This window comes from Eleutherodactylus coqui, chromosome 12 (genome assembly GCF_035609145.1).
Source record: "Eleutherodactylus coqui strain aEleCoq1 chromosome 12, aEleCoq1.hap1, whole genome shotgun sequence".
NCBI lineage: Eukaryota > Metazoa > Chordata > Amphibia > Anura > Eleutherodactylidae > Eleutherodactylus > Eleutherodactylus coqui.
In genome coordinates this window covers 71,344,914-71,368,063 of record NC_089848.1, presented here as the reverse complement: position 1 = coordinate 71,368,063, position 23,150 = coordinate 71,344,914, and the positions used below count along the sequence as shown (strand labels likewise).

At 44.8% G+C, this 23,150-nt stretch overlaps 1 protein-coding gene across 3 annotated transcripts in view; it reads right to left on the bottom strand.

Annotated features, from left to right (window-relative positions):
• Positions 1–788: 788 nt before the first annotated feature.
• GJC2 (gap junction protein gamma 2) overlaps positions 789–23,150 on the bottom strand; it is a 60,021-nt gene continuing 37,659 nt past the window's right edge. For 2 of the 3 annotated variants that reach the window (XM_066584864.1, XM_066584863.1), the window contains one exon: positions 789–2,390. In XM_066584864.1, coding sequence (XP_066440961.1) covers positions 1,135–2,370 — 1,236 coding nt within the window. In that variant the 5' untranslated portion in view covers positions 2,371–2,390 and the 3' untranslated portion in view covers positions 789–1,134. Of the gene's footprint in view, positions 2,391–14,680; positions 15,105–23,150 lie in introns of those variants that run through there. The other variant, XM_066584861.1, reaches the window with a different exon arrangement.

Below are 23,150 nucleotides of genomic sequence, written 5' to 3'. Positions count from 1 at the left end.
TCTACTGGTGGTCTGTCATAGAGGCGTATAGTGGTCAACAAGCTCTACACAAGCGGAAAAATAGGTCAATACACACAAGGAGCTTCTAAGAACCTTCTTATAGGCCAAGGGTGGAACCGCTTTTAGGGCCTCAGGTGGCAAGACCGTTCATCTAATCACATCTCACCTCTAATCATTTGGATACCTAACTGAGATGTAACTGCATGTCGTGTTTTTCAGCAAAATTACTTCTAGGTGCTTGATTTTGTTTTTTACAAAGAGAATGTATGCATGAATGCTGAGTAGTACCATTTTCAGATGTATGGACACAGCACAGTACTACTTCTTATATGTATGGCCACTGCTTAGTACCACTTCTTATATTTATGTACCCTGCACAGTACCATTTCTCATATGTATGTATTGGCACTGCTCAGTATAACTTGTGTGTAAGTTCAGTGAGTCCATCTGCTGAGCTGTGTATTTAATCCTAGCATGTGTGATACTGTCTGGGTGAACCACACATAGCCATCATGTATTGTTGGAGATGTTTGGGATTTCTGCTCCCACCTGCAGACCATTATTTCTGGTGTTGCACTGGTTGTGGCATGTGGTGGGTGCCCATTACGGTTCCTATTCTCACAGGTTTACTCTCCACTCCTGCTGAGTCTCTTGAGCAGGTAGTAGATCATGTGACCAGTGCTATGTATGTAGCTCATCTTAGGGTCTTTTCAGGGAGACCTGTCGTTAGTCCTGATGTCATAAAACATGTTAACCCCTGACATCCCAGGAATGAGAAGAGGTGTCGGGAAGTTTCACAGATTTTTTTTTCTTATAAAAACAGAAATAAATTGAACAAATAAACGTTACAATTAGAAACATAATAACAATCAGAACATTTCCCAGTCTGTACCCCAATAATGTGCAAATGTGAACCGGGGTCTCCACCACTCATCTGCTGATTAGAGATCTAGTCCATAGAAAAAGCTCAGAACCCCCAAGGGATCCATTATCCCACCTCCTGATATAAGGAAAATATTGTTTTCTTCTGGTTAGAAATGTAGATATGTAATAAGATAGATTAGATAAGAATCTGTTAGGTTGTGTTCAGCAATGAGCGGAGGAGCCTGTACTGACTTCAGAGCATGTTCCAGGTTATATCCAAACAGAAGTCTTCCCATCTTTGCTGCTGGTGCTGCCTTTATCTGAACCAGCCTTAGGCCTTGCTCCTTCCTTTTCATGAGCGGTATTGACCCGGTTCTGCTCCACTACTGTCCCCCCGGATGCTGGGCTGCTGGTCCGAGACGTTTGGCCATTGACCTGAGAGTTATAGGATTGGAAGGCTATATCCAACTGCTCCTGGGCCACCCTCAAATGTTTATGTAAAGAGTTGAGGTCTGTGGGCAGGTTGTCATCGGGGCTTGTACATTGGTGCTCTTGAGCCACATTGGCCAAGTTCTGCTCATGGGCCATAACGCTGTTCGGGAGTTTGGTGGACTTTTCTGATTTAACCACCATATTGTACTCTGGGGGACACGTTATGTTTTTTGGGTATGAGTAATTATAGGGCGGTTGTCTGGCGGTCTTAGTCCTCCTACTACGAATGGCATCTTTTATGGTGCCGAAGCCAAGGTGGAACATCTCACAGATATTTAGCACCAGGCACAGGCAGCTGACCACGTACATGATGAGGAGAAAGATGGTTTTTTCTGTGGGTCTGGAGACAAAGCAGTCCACAGTGTAAGGACAAGGTGATGTGCTGCACTGAAAGGAAGGTAGAACCCGGAATCCATATAAGAAATATTGTCCAGTCAGGAAGGCAACTTCAAAAATGGCCCGGGAAAGTAGCTGGAAGACGTAGATCTTCATCAGGCCTTCTTCCTTTATTCGTTTGCGTCCGTCGTGCTTCTTATTCTCCTTTTCTTTACTCTCCACCTTCTCCGTCTCTTCTGCACCCTCATAGATCATAGGCTCCTCTTCTTCATTCTCCGGATCTTCTACGTTCTCACCCGTTCTCCATCTTGAGAAGGATTTCTTCTTCTTTTTGAGGTCGTGTTTCCTTCTGTCGTCCTCAGATATGCGGGCAATTCTATGAATGGCATAGCCAAGATACATGACGGATGGAGCTGATATCATGATGATCTGGAAAACCCAGAAGCGCACGTGCGAGAGCGGAGCGAAGGAGTCATAGCAGACGTTATCGCAGCCCGGCTGCTTCGTGTTGCACATGAATTTACTTTGTTCATCTGAGTAGATGGATTCTCCACCCACTGCGGTCAGAACTATCCGGAAGACGATGAGGACGGTGAGCCATACCTTCCCCACAAAGGTGGAGTGATTGTGAATTTCTTCTAGGAGACGGGTTAAGAAACTCCAGCTCATATTGGGCATAAGGGCTGTTCATTTATAACCTGCAAAAATACAAAAATAACCTGATGAGACGAGCATCCGGACAATGATGACATCATCATCATCATCAATTATCATCGTCAATCAATTAATTTCATCATCTATGTTCATCGTTACGGTAATCATCAATCAAGGGCTCCTTTTAGGTGTAGGAAGACTTAAAAGGCCATGCAATGCTCTACTTGGAGATTTAATAAGCAAGTGGAAGATGGTGCAATGCCTCAAGAGCGCCACCTATTAGAAGGCAGCATTTCTGCAAGTCAATGTCAGATCTTTTAAGAAGACTTGCAACATGACTGGGAATGTAAACGAAAGCCAGAGTCTTCTCCAGAAGGAAGGATTACCATGTGCGGACAGGCTTTATGCGTATCAGCAGTGTGCAGTAGGTTGCTGGCTGGGGCAGAGATGTATGATTTGGGCAGGAAGGGTAAACGTTCTCTCTGCTAAGACCACCTAGTAGGTGTGAGGAAACTTATTTGTTATCTTTTCCTTCTGAAGAAGACTTTTGGCTTATATTCACAGTCATTGTTCCAAGGCTGGTTAAAAGGTCAGATATTCACTTGCAGGACTGCTGCCTTCCAATAGGTGGCGCTGTAGAGGAATAGTTCCATCTCCCATACGCATATATAATCATCATCATCATCAATCATCCATAGATGTGGCATACTGTGGCCTCTGCTGATAAACATGGAGTAGGTAGTCATTATAGAGGCTGTTCAGGATAAGAAAAGCAAGGCTGTTTTCTTTCAGGAAGAGCGCCACATCTGTCCACAGGTCATGTGTAGTATTACAGTCCAGACTTTTTTACTTCAGTGGAGCTGAGTTGCAATACAAGACACAAGTTTGTGGCGCTGTTTCTGGAAGAAAGCAGCCATGTTTTTCTAACCCTCTTTAACTCGTTTAGGGACTTTTCACACAAGCCAATATTTAGGCACCGCAACACGAAGTGACCGCTGCAGCCGGCTGCGCCAAAATCCACATGGCTACCTGTAGATTTTGATTCGGAATCGCCAGCAGAATTCGGCCACTTTCACACGACCGACAAAATCGTGCAAGATTTGTGATCCCCCATACTGCATCTCCTGATTGTATTGTCTTCTACTCCACTTACATCCAGAGCTGCAACCTAAGATCTCAGGCAAACAGAGCGGTCAGTATTCTCTAGCGCACTACACCTCCCACAACACTCCACAAAGTGTATATTTTTATGGACACTGATCCCGCAGAGATATGAAATTCTGAGAATTAACAGGAATGAAGCAGAATTGTGACTGCAGCTCTGGATGTGACCAGAGTAGAATATATAATTCAACAGTACAATAGTGAATACAGCCTCTGGGTGTGACTGGAGTATAAAACATAATATAACAGGAGACTGGTGACTACAACTCTGGATCTGACTGGAGTAGACAACATGATGTAACTGCAGACTTGTGCCTACTGCTCTGGAAGTGACTGGAGTGTAAGACGTGATGTAACTGATGACTACAGCTCTGGATGTGACTAGAGTAGACAACATGATGTAACTGCAGACTTGTGACTACAGCACTGGATGTGCCTGGAGTATAAAACATAATATAACAGGAAACTGGTGACTACAGCTCTGGATGTGACTGGAGTATAAAACATAATATAACAGGAAACTGGTGACTACAGCTCTGGATGTTACTGGAGTATAAGACGTGATGTAACTGATGACAACAGCTCTAGATGTGACTGAAGTATATAACATGATGTAACTGATGACTACAGCTCTGGATGTGACTGGGGTATGTAACATGATGTAACAGAAGACTGGTGACTACAGCTCTGGATGTTAGTTGAGTATACAACATGATGTAACAGGAGACTGGGGACTAGAGCTCTGGATGTGAATGGAGTATACAACATGATGTAACAGGAGACTGGTGACTACAGCTCTGGATGTGAATGGAGTATATAACATGATGTAACAGGAGACTGGTAAATACAGCTCTAGATGTGAATGGAGTATACAACATGATGTAACAGGAGACTGGTGACTACAGCTCTGGATGTGAATGGAGTATACAACATGCTGTAACCCATGACTACAGCTCTGGATGTGACTGGAGTATGTAACATGATGTAACAGAAGACTGGTGACTACAGCTCTGGATGTGAATGGAGCATACAATATGATGTAACAGGAGACTGGTGACTACAGCTCTGGATGTGAATGGAGCATACAATATGATGTAACAGGAGACTGGTGACTACAGCTCTGCATGTGAATGGAGTATACAACATGATGTAACAGGAGACTGGTAAATACAGCTCTAGATGTGAATGGAGTATACAACATGATGTAACAGGAGACTGGTGACTACAGCTCTGGATGTGATTGGAGTATACAACATGATGTAACAGGAGACTGGTGACTACAGCTCTGGATGTGAATGGAGTATACAACATGATGTAACAGGAGACTGGTGACTACAGCTCTAGATGTGAATGGAGTATACAACATGATGTAACAGAAGACTGGTGACTACAGCTCTGGATGTGAGTTGAGTATACAACATGATGTAACAGGAGACTGGTGACTACAGCTCTGGATGTGAATGGAGTATACAACATGATGTAACAGGAGACTGGTGACTACAGCTCTGGATGTGATTGGAATATAAGGCTGCGGTCACATGGGGTGTAAATCCTGCGGAAATCTCACGGAATGACAGCAGTGGTACCGCACGGAAATACCGCAAGATTTCAACGGCAGAAGTGCAGCTTCAAAACTCGCGCCATTCTGCCGCAGCCATCTCTTCCCATAGAAAGGAAAGATGGCCGCAGTGGAGATGGCGATAAAGTTGTCATGCCACAGCTATCAGTTCCACGCGGCCGGTCAGTCTCATTGCGGCTCGGCCACAACAGCTTCTCCGCAGCGTGCGGATGAGACTATTACAACTCTGGTCCAGCTTGCTGCTTTATCCCAGGATAAAAACTGCTGGTGGAAAGTCTGCACAGAAATGCCACGGCAATTCCTCCCCGTGGGAACCCAGCCTCATACTTAATGTAACTGGTAACTGCAGCTCTGGAAGGGACTGGATCATAAGACATGTGAGCGCAGCTCTGGATGTGAATGGAGTATAAAAGAATGTAACTAGTGACTACAGCTCTGGATGTGACTGGAGTATACACCATGATGTAACTGATGACTACAGCTCTGGATGTGACTGGAGTATACACCATGATGTAACTGCAGACCTGTCACTACAGCTCTGGGTGTGACTGGAGTGTACAACATGATGTGACTGAAGACTTGTGACTACAGCTCTGGATGTGACTGGAGTAGACGACATGATGTAACTGCAGACTTTTGACTACAGCTCTGGATGTGACTGCAGTACATAACATGATGTAACTGTAGACTTGTGACTACAGCTCTGGATGTGACTGGAGTATACGGCATGATGTAACTGTAGACTTGTGACTACAGCTCTGGATGTGACTGGAGTATACCACATGATGTAACTGATGACTACAGCTCTGGATGTGACTGGAGTATACAACATGATGTAACTGCAGACCTGTGACTACAGCTCTGGATGTGACTGCAGTATACAACATGATGTAACTGCAGATTTCTGACTACAGCACTGGATGTGACTGGAGTATACACCATGATGTAACTGTAGACTTGTGACTACAGCTCTGGATGTGACTGGAGTATACAACATGATGTAACTGTAGACTACAGCTCTAGATGTGACTGGAGTATACAACATGATGTAACTGCAGACTTGTGACTACAGCTCTGGATGTGACTGTAGTATACACCATGATGTAACTCAGTATCAGTACCGGATTAGGTCGCCTCCACCGATTACATGCTACGATTTATCCCTGTGCCACATTGCTTCTTACAGTTTGCGCTGTGACTAGTGGCGGATCGCAATGTGGAATCTCGGGGCTTTGATATGAGAGGATTTCCCCTCCGTGTTTTCCTTGGCGCTGACTCTGCACTGAACATCTATGCTCTAAATTCTGGGATTTCTCCAAATCAAGCTGTCAGAAACGTGGAGGCTCGAGAGCGGCGCCTGCGACAACGCTGAATCCACGGTGCACATATAAGGGAATCATGTCTCAAGCTGGAAGAGAAATAACCCCTTCAGTGCTGCAGACCTTACACCAGGAGGAACTGAGCCTGTCTATATACAAGGACTCTATACCTTCTATATACCAACACGCGTATATACAGTACACTTCACTATATGCAGGACTTCATATATACATAGACTCACCGTCACACACACCATACACATATAATATATACCCAGTGTGTATGCAGAACTCTACACTCTATGTAATATTATATATATTGTATGTACATATCTACTCAGCTAACTTTGGCGGTCCCATAGAAGTGCATTGAGTTGTGGTGCGTATGCACGGCCACCACTGCCGTACACTTCAGGGAGAGCTGCAGTTGGGCTATCACCATGACAAGGTAAACCTGGCGTGAGACGAACCCTTTAAGGAACCAACCAAGCCAACATTCTGGCATATCTTACTCTCGCTTGTTCACAGGCTCAGGCTGCTCTTCTGTCCTCCTTAATGCTTTACACTGCAGCTCTGCTCGGTTAAGGCACAGCTGTGATTACCATCTCCAGCATTACGTACATTGTCTATAGGAGTCTATGGATAGTCTGACATCCAGCTCCTGAGGCTCACGCTGCTGCTATGTCCCATCCCCATGCTTTACACTGCAGTTCAATTTAAAGGCAGAACATTTAAAGACTTATCATTTTTACCCTCGCTGTAATATAATTAACTGCAAGGAACTGAACCGGAAATAAGATTTTCAGGTGGCCACCACGAATAGACTAAGGGAGCCTCAATAGGGAAGAGGGGCATGGAGAGATGGTTTAATCATCATATAATGAAAAATGTATTCAGATTGCACCTAAAGGGATTGTTCAGTTGTAAGGGCGCCCACCCACTGGCGTTTTTTTTTTCAGTCCGTTGCAATTTTTAACATAGGAACTGTCAGTTGCATATGTGTCCTTATTTTTCTCTTAATGCACCCATGAATGTCAATGTAAATTAACGGAAAAAGCCGCGAAAAAGCCGCGGAAAAGCCGCGGAAAACGCTGCGTTTTTCACGCACGAAAATCGCAAACGCCAGTGGGTGGGCGCCCTAAAGATGAACTATCCTCAGCATAGGTCATCAATAGTAGATCGGTGGGAGTCTGACTCCTGAGACCCCTGCTGATCAGCTGTTCGCCAGGCCGGAATAGTTTTGTACTGAGAAGGTTTCTGGAGGAAGCAGATAGCTCTGTTCTTACTGCAGTGGTCACACTTGGTATTGCAGGCCAAGTTCCCATTGAAATAAATAAGAACCTTACCTGCAATACCAAGCATGACCTCTGCAATAAGAACAGAGCTATCTGCTTCCTGCAGAATTCAGCTCATTGCACAAATACAGCAGCCCGGTGAACAGTTTATTGGTGGGGCTCTGGGCGACAGACCCCCGCTCATCTAATATTGATGATCTGTGCTGAGGATTGTCCATCAATAGTTTACAACTGGGCAACCTCCTTAAAGGGGTTTTCTGGGCAAATACTATTGAGCAGCAGAGAATCAGCTGATGGGGCAACCACTCTCAGTGCCACAACACACAGGAGTATGGAGTGAAAGTGTACTGGTGCAATATGTCTCCACCGGAACTAGGGGTGGAGACGTGGGTTAGCCTGGATCAATGATCCAGGCCAACGTCACGCCCCCAGATGTGGATTGGCTAGTGGCGCTGTGTTCAGCTTCGGACTTTGTGAAGCTGCTGCTCCGACCACCGGTCCGAATCTGTGGTTGCGGCTGTGGTTCTGGCCGTTTCCTGTCAGTGATCCAGGCCAACCCATGTCTCCACCCCTAGTTCTGGTGAAGACATAGTGCCCCAGTACCGAGCGGAAGAAGTTAGGTTGACCCTATGTACTGACTGGGGCTCATAATTGTAGGCACAGCTGTCATTAAAATCATGGAGAGCTATGCCCGCAATTACCTGCGCTGGTCACTACACAGGGGTCAGAGCTATCTGCTTCCACTCCATATCTGTGTGCTGTGGCACTGGAGACCTCACGTCTTATAAATTCCCTGGAAGGCTATTAGCCGCCACCTTGTGAACCGCGGGTTCCTCTTTACATGAAAGCGTTTCCTTCACTGGAGCGAATGACATCTGGAGAACATAATAACTAACCGCTAATAATACTGGATGTCAGCAGGGTCAGCGGAGGAAGCCACACCGCGCCATGCCACAACCAGGAGAGCGGAAGAGCGACCTGCGACAAAACCACCGTGTGTGTATATATGAGTGCATACGTACAGTATATGTAGGCGATCACACGGTGCGGTCCGCTAAACCTCTGTATCTACAGGTGCTTTCAGACGGAACGATTATCATTCAAACAAGCGAAAGTGAACTATAATCGTTTGGTCTAAATTAATGACGAATGAATCGTTCACTTTTCATTTTTCATTCACTTTATGCAGTATAAAACCCATGGTTTGAACGATGACTGAATGAGCCGATTAAACAACAATCGTTCGGTCGTTCTCAGTCACTGATACAGCGAATGTGAGCAACTGAGCGATTTCTGGCTTAAACAAGTCGATGATTTATCCGCCTGTATTATCGGACTACACGAGAGCCAACGAGCCAGCGGTGACGTCATTCGCTCATTCAAATGAGAATTGGCTCATCTAAAGGACCCCAATATTACCATATGTGATTATGTCTGCTGTATCTAATCCTTTCATGCATAATTCTGTCTGCTGAGCTGCTTTATCTAATCCTATCATGTGTGATACTGACTGCTGATCCATGTATATATCTAGTCCTATGATATGTGATACTGTCTGCTGATCCATGTATATATCTAATCCTATCATGTGTGATACTGTCTGCTGATCCATGTCTGTATCTCATGCAATCATGTGTGATATTGTCTGCTGATCCGTGTATATATCTAATGCTATCATGGGTGATATTGTCTGCTGATCCATGTATATATCTAGTCCTATGATATGTGATACTGTCTGCTGATCCATGTATATATCTAATCCTATCATGTGTGATACTGTCTGTGATCCATGTCTGTATCTCATGCAATCATGTGTGATATTGTCTGCTGATCCGTGTATATATCTAATGCTATCATGGGTGATATTGTTTGCTGATCCATGTTTATATCTAATCCTATCATGTGTGATACTGTCTGCTGATCTATGTATATATCCAGTCCTATCATGTGTGATACTGTCTGCTGATCCATGTTTATATCTAATCCTATCATGTGTGATACTGTCTGCTGATCCATATTTATATTTAATTCTATCATGTGTGATACTGTCTGCTGATCCATGTCTGTATCTAATGCTATCATGTGTGATACTGTCTGCTGATCCATGTATATATCTAGTCCTATGATATGTGATACAGTCTGCTGATCCATGTTTATATCTAATCCTATCATGTGTGATACTGTCTGCTGATCCATGTCTGTATCTAATGCTATCGTGTGTGATATTGTCTGCTGATCCGTGTATATATTTAATCCCATCGTGTGTGATACAGTCTGCTGATCCATGTATATATCCAGTCCTATCATGTGTGATACTGTCTGCTGATCCATGTATATATCTAATCCTATCATGTGTGGATACTGTCTGCTGATCCATGTTTATATCTAATCCTATCATGTGTGGATACGGTCTGCTGATCCATGTTTATATCTAATCCTATCATGTGTGATACTGTCTGCTGATCCATGTATATATCCAGTCCTATCATGTGTGATACTGTCTGCTGATCCATATTTATATTTAATTCTATCATGTGTGATACTGTCTGCTGATCCATGTCTGTATTTAATGCTATCATGTGTGATATTGTCTGCTGATCCATGTTTATATCTAATCCTATCATGTGTAATACTGTCTGCTGATCCATGTTTATATCTAATCCTATCATGTGTGATACTGTCTGCTGATCCATGTATATATCCAGTACTATCATGTGTGATACTGTCTGCTGATCCATGTTTATATCTAATCCTATCATGTGTGATACTGTCTGCTGATCCATATTTATATTTAATTCTATCATGTGTGATACTGTCTGCTGATCCATGTCTGTATCTAATGCTATCATGTGTGATACTGTCTGCTGATCCATGTATATATCTAGTCCTATGATATGTGATACAGTCTGCTGATCCATGTTTATATCTAATCCTATCATGTGTGATACTGTCTGCTGATCCATGTCTGTATCTAATGCTATCGTGTGTGATATTGTCTGCTGATCCGTGTATATATTTAATCCCATCGTGTGTGATACAGTCTGCTAATCCATGTATAGATCTAATCCCATTGTGTGTGATACAGTCTGCTGATCCATGTATATATCCAGTCCTATCATGTGTGATACTGTCTGCTGATCCATGTATGTATCTAATCACATCATGTGTGATACTGTCTGCTAATCCATGTATATATCTAATCCTATCATGTGTGATACTGTCTTCTGATCCATGTATATATAATCCTATCATGTGCTATACGGTCTGCTGATACATGCATGTATCTAAGCACACCATGTGTGATACTGTCTGCTGATCCATGTATATATCTAATCCCAACATGTGTGATACAGTCTACTGATCCATGTATGTATCTAGTCCTATCATGTGTGATACTGTCTGCTGATCCATATATGTATCTAATCCCATCATGTGTGATACTGTCTGCTGATCCATGTGTATATCTAATCCTATCATGTGTGATACAGTCTCCTGATCCATGTATATATCTAATCCCAATATGTGTGATATTGTCTGCTAATCCATGCGTGTATCTAATCACATCATGTGTGATACTGTCTGCTGATCCATGTATGTATCTAATCCCATTATGTGTGATACGGTCTGCTGCTCCATGTATATATCTAATCCCATCATGTGTGATACTGTCTGCTGATCCATGTATAGATCTAATCCCATTGTGTGTGATACAGTCTGCTGATCCATGTATATATCCCGTCCTATCATGTGTGATATTGTCTGCTGATCCATGTATGTATCTAATCACATCATGTGTGATACTGTCTGCTGATCCATGTATGCATCCAATGCTATCATATGTGATACTGTCTGCTAATCCATGTATGTATCTAATCCTATCATGTGTGATATTGTCTTCTGATCCATGTATATATAATCCTATCATGTGTGATATGGTCTGCTGATACATGCATGTATCTAAGCACACCATGTGTGATACTGTCTGCTGATCCATGTATATATCTAATCCCAACATGTGTGATACAGTCTACTGATCCATGTATGTATCTAGTCCTATCATGTGTGATACTGTCTGCTGATCTATGTATGTATCTAACCCCATTATCTGTGATACTGTCTGCTGATCCATGTGTATATCTAATCCTATCATGTGTGATACAGTCTCCTGATCCATGTATATATCTAATCCTAATATGTGTGATATTGTCTGCTAATCCATGTATGTATCTAATCCCATTATGTGTGATACGGTCTGCTGCTCCATGTATATATCTAATCCTATCATGTGTGGATACTGTCTGCTGCTCCATGTATGTATCTCATCCCATTATGTGTGATACGGTCTGCTGCTCCATGTATAGATCTAATCCCATCATGTGTGATACAGTCTGCTGATCCATGTATATATCTAATCCCATTATGTGTGATACTGTCTGCTGATCCATGTATGTATCTAATCCCATTATGTGTGATACTGTCTGCTACTCCATGTATATATCTAACCCTATCATGTGTGATACAGTCTGCTGATCCATGTATGTATCTAATCCCATTATGTGTGATACTGTCTGCTAATCCATGTATATATCTAATCCTATCATGTGTGATAATGTCTGCTGATCCATGTATGTATCTAATCCCATTATGTGTGATACTGTCTGCTGATCCATGTATATATCTAATCCTATCATGTGTGATAATGTCCGCTGTATCTAATCCTATTGTGATACTGCTTGCTGAGCTGCTGTATCTAATCCTATCATGTATAACTGGTGTGTCTAAGTATCTCAAATTGATTCTGTGTATAACATAATTTCCTAGAGTCTCCTTTCCGCTCCGCACAGAGATCCGCCTGCTGGGACAGGAACCTCTGCCCCCTGTGCTGAGAGTGTATCTAACCTTTCACTTACAGCTCAGCAGTGCAGCTGAGATAGAGTCAGGAGGTTAGATACACTGTGGTGAGATTACTGGTTTGTACACCCATGATGTATTAGCTGCTCCCCCCGCCATACAGTGTATAATGTTACACTGCGTCCTCAAACAAGATATGTGATACCATATATGTCCCGGGACAAATCCTCCTGTCACTGCTTCTGCCAGGAAGACCTATCCAAGCTATTCTTCACAGGAAGAGGAAGCTGCACCTGTACCACTGACCGGCTGCTTACATGTAAATCACTGCTTTAGGGCTTAGACAGATGAGCGCATTCGCAAATACGCCTGCCGCTATGGAGCGGGTTTGCGCATAAACAAGTCATTGAAATCAATGGGTTTGTTTTAGCATGTTTTGCAGACGTGTTTTTCACAGGCGAAAAACGTGACAAAATCACCTTAGTCTGTTTAAGGCCTTAGTCACAGGAAAGGATACTGAAGACATCACCGTTATGGAGGCGCTGTGGATGTCACCAGGGAGGTCCACACAGCGTTATTGTACACGCTACCTCATATAACTACGCTCCGGGGTTCCGTAATGGCTGCTAAAAACAGCGCTATGATAGAATCCCTGGACGGAAAAAAAGGGGGCCATTCACTGCTATTGTGAAGCGGCGCCTCTTACATGCAGATACGATATTCATGTGAGCGCAATGTCATTTTTTTTTTTTTTGCATATTAGGCACAAGAAAATCGCTTGTGCAGCAATGCGAATCGTATTTCTCGCAAAACGCATCACACCTGCAGAGAAAATAGCAGGTTAACGAGCGCCATATTGGACAGAGTTTCTCAGATCGATATCGCGCTCACCTGTGTGAATACATCCTTATGGACTACTGTGGTGGCATTGTTATGGGGGTGCTGTGGATTCTTGCCCTGAGGAAGGACCCTGAGTGGTTGGAAAGCTCTCTATAACATCATGTATTTTTGTTAGCCATTAAAAGGTATCCTATCTACGAGATAACTTGGTTTCTCCTGCTGGGAACATTCACATGGATGTGACTGTTATAGGGGGGCACTATGACGGTCACTGTTATGGGGACACATCTGATGGAACTTTCTGTGGCTAGTTTGTTAGGAGGCTCTAGGCATCTGAAGGGTCACGCGTACCACAGTTGGCATTGCGTCTTTCTTGTCTCTTAAAGTTGGGTATTATGACTAATCGGCGTTGCGGACTCAAGACATTCATAACCCTCGTTCTTAGGAGAGACCCCCTACGTCGGGAAGAGGGATCATGTTCATATCTGTCATATGTCTGGTGGGTCTGGAAACACTTTAGGATAGTTAGAAAACTAACGTATAGCTGAACAAACTTTGGGTCTACGTAAGTGAGAAGATGATGATGGTGGAGTCAATGTTGGGGAGATATTTGCCTGATGTGTGCTTCCCTATGGGGCTACACTGGATGAATGGATGGTGACTGGCCGATGTGCTCTCTGGGTGGCCGTCATCTCTCGCCATGGCCTCTTCCTCGGGACTGTGGTGTTAGCAGCTCAGGCCTGGTGTCTACAGAGGATGTAGTGAAGGCGATGATATCTTCAAGTTACAGAACTCACACTCCTTGTTTACAGTCTCTTTACAGATATAAGCCCTACAGATCTGAGGTTCCGGGGTCCCCGTGTAGAAGAAGCCCCCATATTCTAGTATGTGCAGGTCAACAGCAACAACCCTATCTGAATAGAACGTTGCGAGTGACACTTTTCTGCAGTCTTCCAAACTCAAGATGGAAGGGGGAGACGACACAGAACTGGATATTTCACCTTAACTAGCAGTTTTTGTTATATTTTTAGCTCATTTTTCCAAATTATACGCTTTATATAACCAAAACATTCACGGCTCTTAAAAAAAACTTCTGCAGCCGACTCAACACTTTGATGTCCGTGTGGGAAACGAGTCATTTCTCTGCCACTAATTTCCATGTGTTAAACATCAACCATGAGAAAAGCGTTCAATGTCTGCTGAGTCTTATCCGACTTTCTGTCCCCCCCCCCCCCCCCCCGAATCCCAAACCATTTCCCTTCCAGAAGAAAAACCCAATTACTCACCTCACCGGACACCGTCATGAAAAATCGTTCACTCCTCGCCGTGTCCCAGCGAAGTTTCCATCCGGAGATTCAAAAAGAAACAAAAAAGAAAAATTTCAAAAATATCTGTAGAACATAACGGTGGAAGCGAGAAGAAGAAGTGAGCGTGTGAGCGGAGCCTGGGAGTGAGTGTTGTACATCCTGCCTGTCACCCGTCTCCATACATCCTGCCCCAGCACATTTACATTCTTCCTGTACGGCCGCTATATAAAAGTAACGTTCCATGGAGCCCGAGGAAGATCCATCCCTGCACCCCAAAACAGCCACACTGACAGCGGGAATGAAGGGCGAAGGAACCGAGAGACAAGTTCTGGAATCTGCTGCCTTATCCCTCCTTCCTTTCTTCTTCGTCTTCCCCCTGAGAGTAAACAAATGATCCGAGCGCAGGGAGCAGCTAATAAGAACCATGCACAGGAAGGGAGCGCGCTCCACGTGTCAGGCACAACTCTGTGGCCTCAAGCCTCCCAAAAAAGAGCAAAAAAACTTGGCCAAAAATGGAAGCTGGAAGAAGAGAAGTTCAGGTTATTAATGTCTACGGTGCATCGTCTCCTGACGCACTGGATACATCATTGTGGAATAAGATAAACTTCACGTCATCTTCTGATATTATTCGGCTCAGTTTAATGGAGTTAATGGTTTCCTAAAAAAAACTAATTTCTCATCTTTTTGGAATTGACCGTAGACTGGGATGTACTGGGGCAGATTTATCAATGTCAAGATCGGTATAAGGGGTCCGGAAATGTGACCACACACAGTGGGCTCTGTGGTATCACAGCATATATTCAGGATACGATGCAGACGAAGGAGTTACAAAAATACACAGTATTTATTTACCAGCAAAAGAATGAAAATGAATTGCAGTAATAACAAATAAGCAATTAAATGGTTACCGTAGAATCTCCTATCGCTAGCTAAATCCAGGATCAATAGCGTTCTGTGCACAATATGAAGTAATGCAGGCTCAACGAGATTACTAATACAGTACATGGAGTAAGCTTGTGGAACAGAAAGACAAGCGATGTAACGTAATGCACAGTTCGTATTTAAGGGAACAACATTTCATGTTTCACAGTTTGAAAAATCTGAAATGCAACTTAGACTAATGCTAATAACAATGTCTCTGCGATTTCAGGCCCGACTCTGTTTAATGTCACTCCCTCAGTCCACTTGAGCCCAGAATAGGTAATGGCCGTTCAAGTTACAAGTGTCATATGCTCACTAAAGTTCTCCTATCACTGATTGCAGCAGGTCTACTGACTAACTATTCACTTTCTAGTAGTGTGCAAACTTAATGCCTTTACTGAGGTCGGTCTCACTTACAACTCAGTGCTAACGGACTCCAAAGTATCCTCCTTGGATTCTGATCTATGTGTGCTATAATGCAGTCCTGTACTCTCTCTGTTTCCAGGACAGTGGCCAAGCTCCAGTCTCTCAATGCAATCCCTACTATCCTCCAGGCACTCTCCCTCTCCGAATCTCAACTCTTACAGTCCTTACCCTTGGCTCAGTGGCGTAGCAAGGTCAGGTGGTACCCGGTGCGGAAATTTTTTTTGTCACCCTCCCCCCTTATGCATTGACTATGAAGCACAGGACGCTTTGTCTGTGGACTCGCAGCCTGGATAGAGCAAAGCCGGCTGCAGTGGGTACAGAGCCTGCACACGCCCCTGCTGCCCCATGAGCCACCGTAACCTGCAGGCATGAGGATCTCCTGGTCCAGATCAGCTCCACAGAAGGACATGAAGCACCGCCTGCTGCGCCTGGCTGGGGACTAAGCCAGTGGCGCAGCAAGGTTAGGTGGTACCTAGTGTGGAAAAAATTTTTTGTCACCCCCTCCCCACCACCACCACCTCAGTGATAGCACCAGGGTGGCCTACCTTCCTACGCCACTGAGCTGAACAACAAGCCCTAGACCCGCTGGGTGTTAAGCACTGTGGACCTTCCCTTGCTGGTAGCGCACAGACTGCAGGACATGTGCTAAGTGATGTCGCCTTACAACCAATCAGTGAGGAGTCCGGCAGAACCATGCGTGCCTATTGGTGACAGCTGTGTCGGTGCTGATCGGTTCCCATGCTGGCAAAATCCTCTCAGCGCACCGGAGGGGACATATAGATTAAGTTTTTTTTGTCACCCCCTCAGTCATAGCACCCAGGGATGCCTGCACCTGCCGCACCACCCTTCCTACTCTACTGCCTTGCCTGTTTCTCAGCAGCAGTAGTTTTACTTTTTATAACTGTTCCTGTGCTCTGTCTTTTGCTGGTGCAATGGTAAATCTTTGTATATCGTGTATGAGGCACCAAGAAGTTTCAAGCTCTCCAGGAAGTGGGGCTAACTTTAGCGCTTACAGCGCTATAAATCTTCTGGCACTTCTTGCGCCTAAAACTCACTGCTGCGCATCTACTTCTGGTGCACAGTGGTCTTTTCACTCCTCCATTTCCCCCTGCCATCCCAGCCAGAGCTGCCACAAGCCGCTATAAGAAGATGGAAGAGCGGTCAGCACGTCCCTACTTACACCATACAGCAGCTTCCGTTATAAGCTACCGGATATTGTACAGCGGATAACCCCACTACTTGTAGACCTCATTGAATTACTATAGGGGCTCCTGAGGTTCCATCATGGTGTCCTCCATTTCATGGGAACTTTAATGGTGCATTCAAATCTGATGGAACTCACAGCAGGGGCTCTAACCCAAGGCAAAAGTACATAGGGGTTCCAACTACATTGCCCCAGTGTAAATCTGCTGAGGAATCCCAAAGTATTGATGACATCCTATCATTGGTCGCATTAAAGGATGTTGGTATTAACATCATACATGCGGCTGAGGAAATGTCTCTGGGAAGGTAGAGACGGATCATTTGGCCCCAGTCACATCTACGGATACTTTGTTTTCAACCCTCTGGAATTTGTTCCATCTGATGGAAAGTTCCTCATTATTGTTACATTTGTAATTGACTTGTTCCCACGCGTTTCAGAGTAAACCCCCATCCTCAGAAGTCAACACAAATAGATGACCAACGACCCTGTGACCTAAATTTCCACAGTTACATTTAATAGGCCCCAGAAGAAAAGAACTTCCTTTCGGATCTTCAGCAACTTCTGATTACTGCCCCTCCAATCGGCCAACATGTAAAAATATTTGCATAATAGATAAGTCCTGTGCTCTGTCCAGATCCATTCAGATGTACAATGTTGTGCCAAAAGTCATGGGATTACAGTATGTAAATTGATTAATTAAGTGGTACCTTAGATGACACTTGGGAATGCCGACAACTGTATACGTTGGGAGGTGGTATCTTGTGAGTGAGGTTGAACAATGGCCAGCAGGCAAGGCAATTATCGGAATTCGAGTGAGACATGATAGTTGGTGGAGGAAAGATGGGACATTCCATTTCTAAAGTTGTAGACATTTAACATTCCTTGATCCACAGTGATACGTGTGTACTGGGAGAATATCATAGAAGGTATTACCACCCACAGTGGACAGCGCACTGGTCACCCACACATGCTTAATGATCATGACCAGCGTCATCTAGCTAGATTTGCCTAATGGACCCTAGAGGACTAGTAACATGTGGCAAAGTCCCATAAGTCACAAAACCATAATGGAAGGGTTTGTGTGTGGCGCAGACCCCATGAAGACATGGACCCAAGTTGTCAAGAAGGGGCTGTGCAGGCCAGTGGTGGCTGGTGTAGAGTGTGTTCTCCTGGAATGGGTTGGGTCCACCTAAACAGGTCATTGGCTGGTGCCCGCTATGTTTCACTGTTTAGTGACCATTTGCAGCCCTTCATGGACTTCATGGACCCCCACAATGCTGGGATACTCCAGCAGGATAATGTACCATGCCATTGGGGCACAATTATCTAGGAGCATTCTAGAGAGCTCCTACGAATGGGGTGACCTGCAAGTTTGCCCAACATAAGCTCAATCAAGCCTTTATGGAATGTGGTGAAAAGGTCCATTCATCCCCAGGATCCTTCACCTCCAAAAAGCACAGAACTGTGGGTGGCAATGTAGCTGGCACGGCTCTACATCCCTCCAGACGTCTTCTGTCCACTTGTTGAACCAATCCAGTTGCTGCACTTCCCTGAGTTTGAGGGGTCCTACACAATATCAGTTCCCATCTCATGACTTTTTGCATGCTAGTGTAAACTAATATGGACATGTTTCCTTATGACTAGTGAGGATTCCTAGATACTGCTGACCAAGTCATGTGACTGCTGCGGCCTATCATTGGCTATAGTAAGTCACTGCTGTGACCTGTTCTACTTTTTTGCGCATTAAAGGTCTCCATAAAAGTTAATGGAGGGTGTGCATATGCACGTGCAATATGCTAACAGATGCATAACACGCTGCGTAATTCAGCTGGAAAAAACACATCTGGAAATCATTTGCCAAAATAGCCATTTCAAGCGGTACGTCTTTGTCGCGCGCAAATGAACATGTCCTGCGGGCGAAAAAAGTACGCTAATATATGCTAATGCACGCACAAAAGTATTGTTTGTTCCACAAATACGTTGTGCTGAGGCGTGCGCAAACGCACATAAACTCGTGTGCAGGACCCGTAACTGCGACTTTTGGTGCAGAACGTACGCCATTTTCAATCCTGCATCAACACCCGCAGGATCATGGTGCTGAATGTGCCGTGTGTTGAGGTGCGTCTCTCGGGGTCTCGTGTGAAAGGTCCCTTAAGGAGCTCCAGAGACTGTTTATGGGAGGATGATGGGCACCGGTGACCTTGAGTAATCCCCACTGTCATCAACGTGTGAACGAGCCGAGACTTTGTTACACATCAGTGGGAATCTGTGGGAAGTTCTTCTCCCATCTAAGAATAAAGTGACAGAATATTCATGGAAAGTTACAAAATGAGTTTTGTGATCGACCATGAAGCCGCTGTTACCAGCCAGCCTGAGCTAGTATTCTGCCAGACGGTGTAATATGTGGCTGATATCACCCAGACGCTGCGCTGTGACAGTGATCGAAATACTGCAATACAGAACATCCTCTGTATACTCAGCGCAAATGTCAACATGACGACCTCAGCCCCACATTATAAACAGCGCAGACCGCTGCCTCCCCCTATATAGTCACTGCTCCCTTATATATGACCACTGCAAAATGGAATGTGGGCACTAAACTATATACAAGTCCAGGTCTGCAGGAGCATCCCAACAATTGTCAGGAAAGTGCAAGTACTAGCGGACATGGCTACTGCTTTGTGATAGCAGTCTAATGATGAACTTATTGCTCCCAATGTGCAGATGTGGCAGAGCTCAATACTCTAAATGTAGCAGAGCTCATACTCTTTATGTAGCAGAGCTCATACTCCATGCTAGACAATCCCCGGACAGCGGGAGAACCGCCCTGATGTGTGTGATGACAGATGTACCCTCTGACTACACCTTGCACCTGTTCATCAGACTAATGGGGGTAATGGAGCTACAACTCCTGTCCTGCGGAGTAACCCTGTCCTCGGGGCACAGGAGACCACTGCTCAGCGCTTCCTGTACGTGGGGGGTAAAACAGAAGTGATTAATGGGCTCCTTCCTTTGTACACACGAGCCCCTCCTTTGTCCAGTGATACAATGTTGCAACTCTGTTAGGGATCTTTTACACAGAACGACTTGTTGGGTGCAGATGCCCAATCATCGCTAGTGAATTAAGGCGAATCGGACCGGGTATCGTTGCGGCCCACCCAACCCCATTCACAGTAACCAGGCAGTCGCTTATAAGTGAGCCCTAATTCAGGATTTGTGGAGTCTATATCCACATTGCAGGGCACAGACCCATCATATCATGTGCAGTGGTCTGGATTCAGACCCTCAGTCATTGACTATGGAGTTGGATTTTTGCTGCGGAATCTGCGGCGGGCGTCTGCATCACGGATCCGCAGCAAATGGCGTCCATAGCATGCTATGAAAAAACGCTTGTTCCTGCACACTTGCGGAAACCAACTGCGGTTTCCTCAAGTGGAAGAAAAATCATTGCATGCTCCATTTTTACGTGGATTCCGTGCGGATGGCTTCCATTAAAATCAATGGAAGCCGTCTGGCCCATGGTCCTTCTGCAATTAACATTGCGGACAGGTCCTGGATTCTGTCTCATCGCCTAGCGAAAGCACGGGAAAGAAAATTGAAAAAAAAAATCTGTACTGCGCATGTCCGACAACTAGTCGCCGTGTCCAACCGCAGTACAGATAAAAGACGGGAAATGACAGGTCCTATTTTTATTATGGGCTATGAGATCAGTGGTTCCATTGTCTGTGCAGCGCACGCGCAAATACGTCTATGTGAAGCCACCTTTATGTGGACCCTGTGATTATTAGGGCAAAGTAGCATTCATACAGGGAGATTGCTATTGACAAGGATGTTTTTTTTCATCAGCGCCAAAGATCTGGTTAGCCGACAAATTAATGTTTGTTTGTGGGATGATCACATGGGAACTGACTGGGTATTTTAAACTCAAGATCCAAATGTTCCGTGTAATGCAAATCACTGCCGATTTCATACATTGCAATACAATCAGTGAATTGCACAGGAAGGATCTGCACCAAAATCCACAGATTCTGGTGCGGCTTTACTCCATGAAGGGTGATCATACCCAAATAATCAAATATCAGATTAAAGGGGTTGTACCAAGAGTTTCCTTGATCACTTATACAGGATAAATGATAACAGTTTGATTGTTTGAGGTCTCACCACTGAGACCCTCACCAATCCTGAGTATCGGGGTCCTGTGTTCACCTTCCTCCCTGCAACTACACCCCCCCCCCCCCCCCACCGAAGGCTTGCTTCAGATTGACGCATTTGCATGTATTGCTACCTTAAAACACAGAGCATAGAACTCATCGATTTCAATGGGTCTATTCTCACTTCCCTTTTTTGCGCACATGCCAAAAAAAAAAATGGGACCTGCTCTATTTTCCTGTGTATTTGCTCACCCCATAGAAGTCTATGGGAGGTATGCAATTGTATGTGCAAGGCGCAAGAACATGTGCAATATGCTGCCCAGTTTTGAGAAAAAGGGAACACATCTGGACCTCTTTAGGCTTTTGATTCAGGCCGGGGGGGGGGGGGGGGGGCATTGCACGCACATGTGAACAGGCCATGCGTTCGCAAAATGTACAGTCCGCACGCAAATCAATCTCATTCACTGCGCAAATAGTTTTCTCTAAAGTGAGCACATTTGCACATACCCTCGTCTGAAGCCGCCCTAAGGGGGAAATTGAACAAAGCGTCAAACACACATGGACTGCTGGAGATATCTGAGCGTTTGTACTCAACTATTTCCGTCACCCCCATTGAAATGAATGGAGAGGCACCAAGCATGTGTGACCACTGCTCCATTCAATCTAGGTGGGCGGGTGGCTGCAGCAAGCCCGCAGTAACAAAAGAGAGGAGCAAGGGACTCCCATTTTGGGGATCGGTGAGAGTCTCCGTGGTGAGACCCCCAACAATCAGACTTTTATTACCTACGCTGTGGATAGATGAGAAAAGTTAATCCAAAATGAGATTATTCTGATCATTTATGAAAAAAGTAGAAATGGAGAAAAGCACCTAATTTCCAACTATAAATCGACACCCCTGTCCGCTTACACCATAGTGATGATTATATGACAACTGTCTAAGTCTAGTGATAGTCACTCCATAAAGTGTCTGTCCTGTCAGACTTCATTGTCATCATGCAAAGGCAGGAAGTGTTGTCAGGAGGACACAGGTAGAGCTTCTCTTCTCACATACGGTCCAGAATTCCAACTAGAGGGCTGTATCATTAATAAACGTATAATGGAAAGGTTGATATATATATTTGTGCGGTTATAAGCGGCGTCTCTGTGGGAGAGGAGAGAAGTTACTACGGAATAAAGGATTCTTCATAAAACTTTTTATCCCCTCTCCACAGGAAATCTAATGACCCCTCATAAGTGTATATGCAGAGGCTGACGCATTTCACAGCCCCGTTCACTCCACACAGGAGATAACGAGAAATAAATGGATGTTACCATGCGGCTGCAGCACACAGCGCCTCGTCAGGCGGAGTTATGGGAGGAATGTGACATTAATATCCCCTCAGGTGACTGCAGACACTGGAATGTGCTGGGATCTCAGTATTTACCTTCCAGGAGTTCCTCTCATCTCCATCTTGAGATTTATATTACATTTGTGTAAATAATCCGCGGACCCCACCAGTCTAGCTGGTCACACACATTAGCTGTCAACCAACAGCAATCACTCTTAACTTTCCAATACACATGCATGCCCTGTCGTCCTTCAGACCCCTCTGTCTCCTCCGGACCCCTCTGTCCCCTCCGCCAGACTCATCTATCCACCTTCAGGCACCTGTGTCCCATCTTCCAGACACCTCTGTCCTCTCTGTACCCCTCTGGCCCTTTCAGACCTTCTGGCCCTTTTTCGGACTTCTCTGTCCCTCCAACAGAC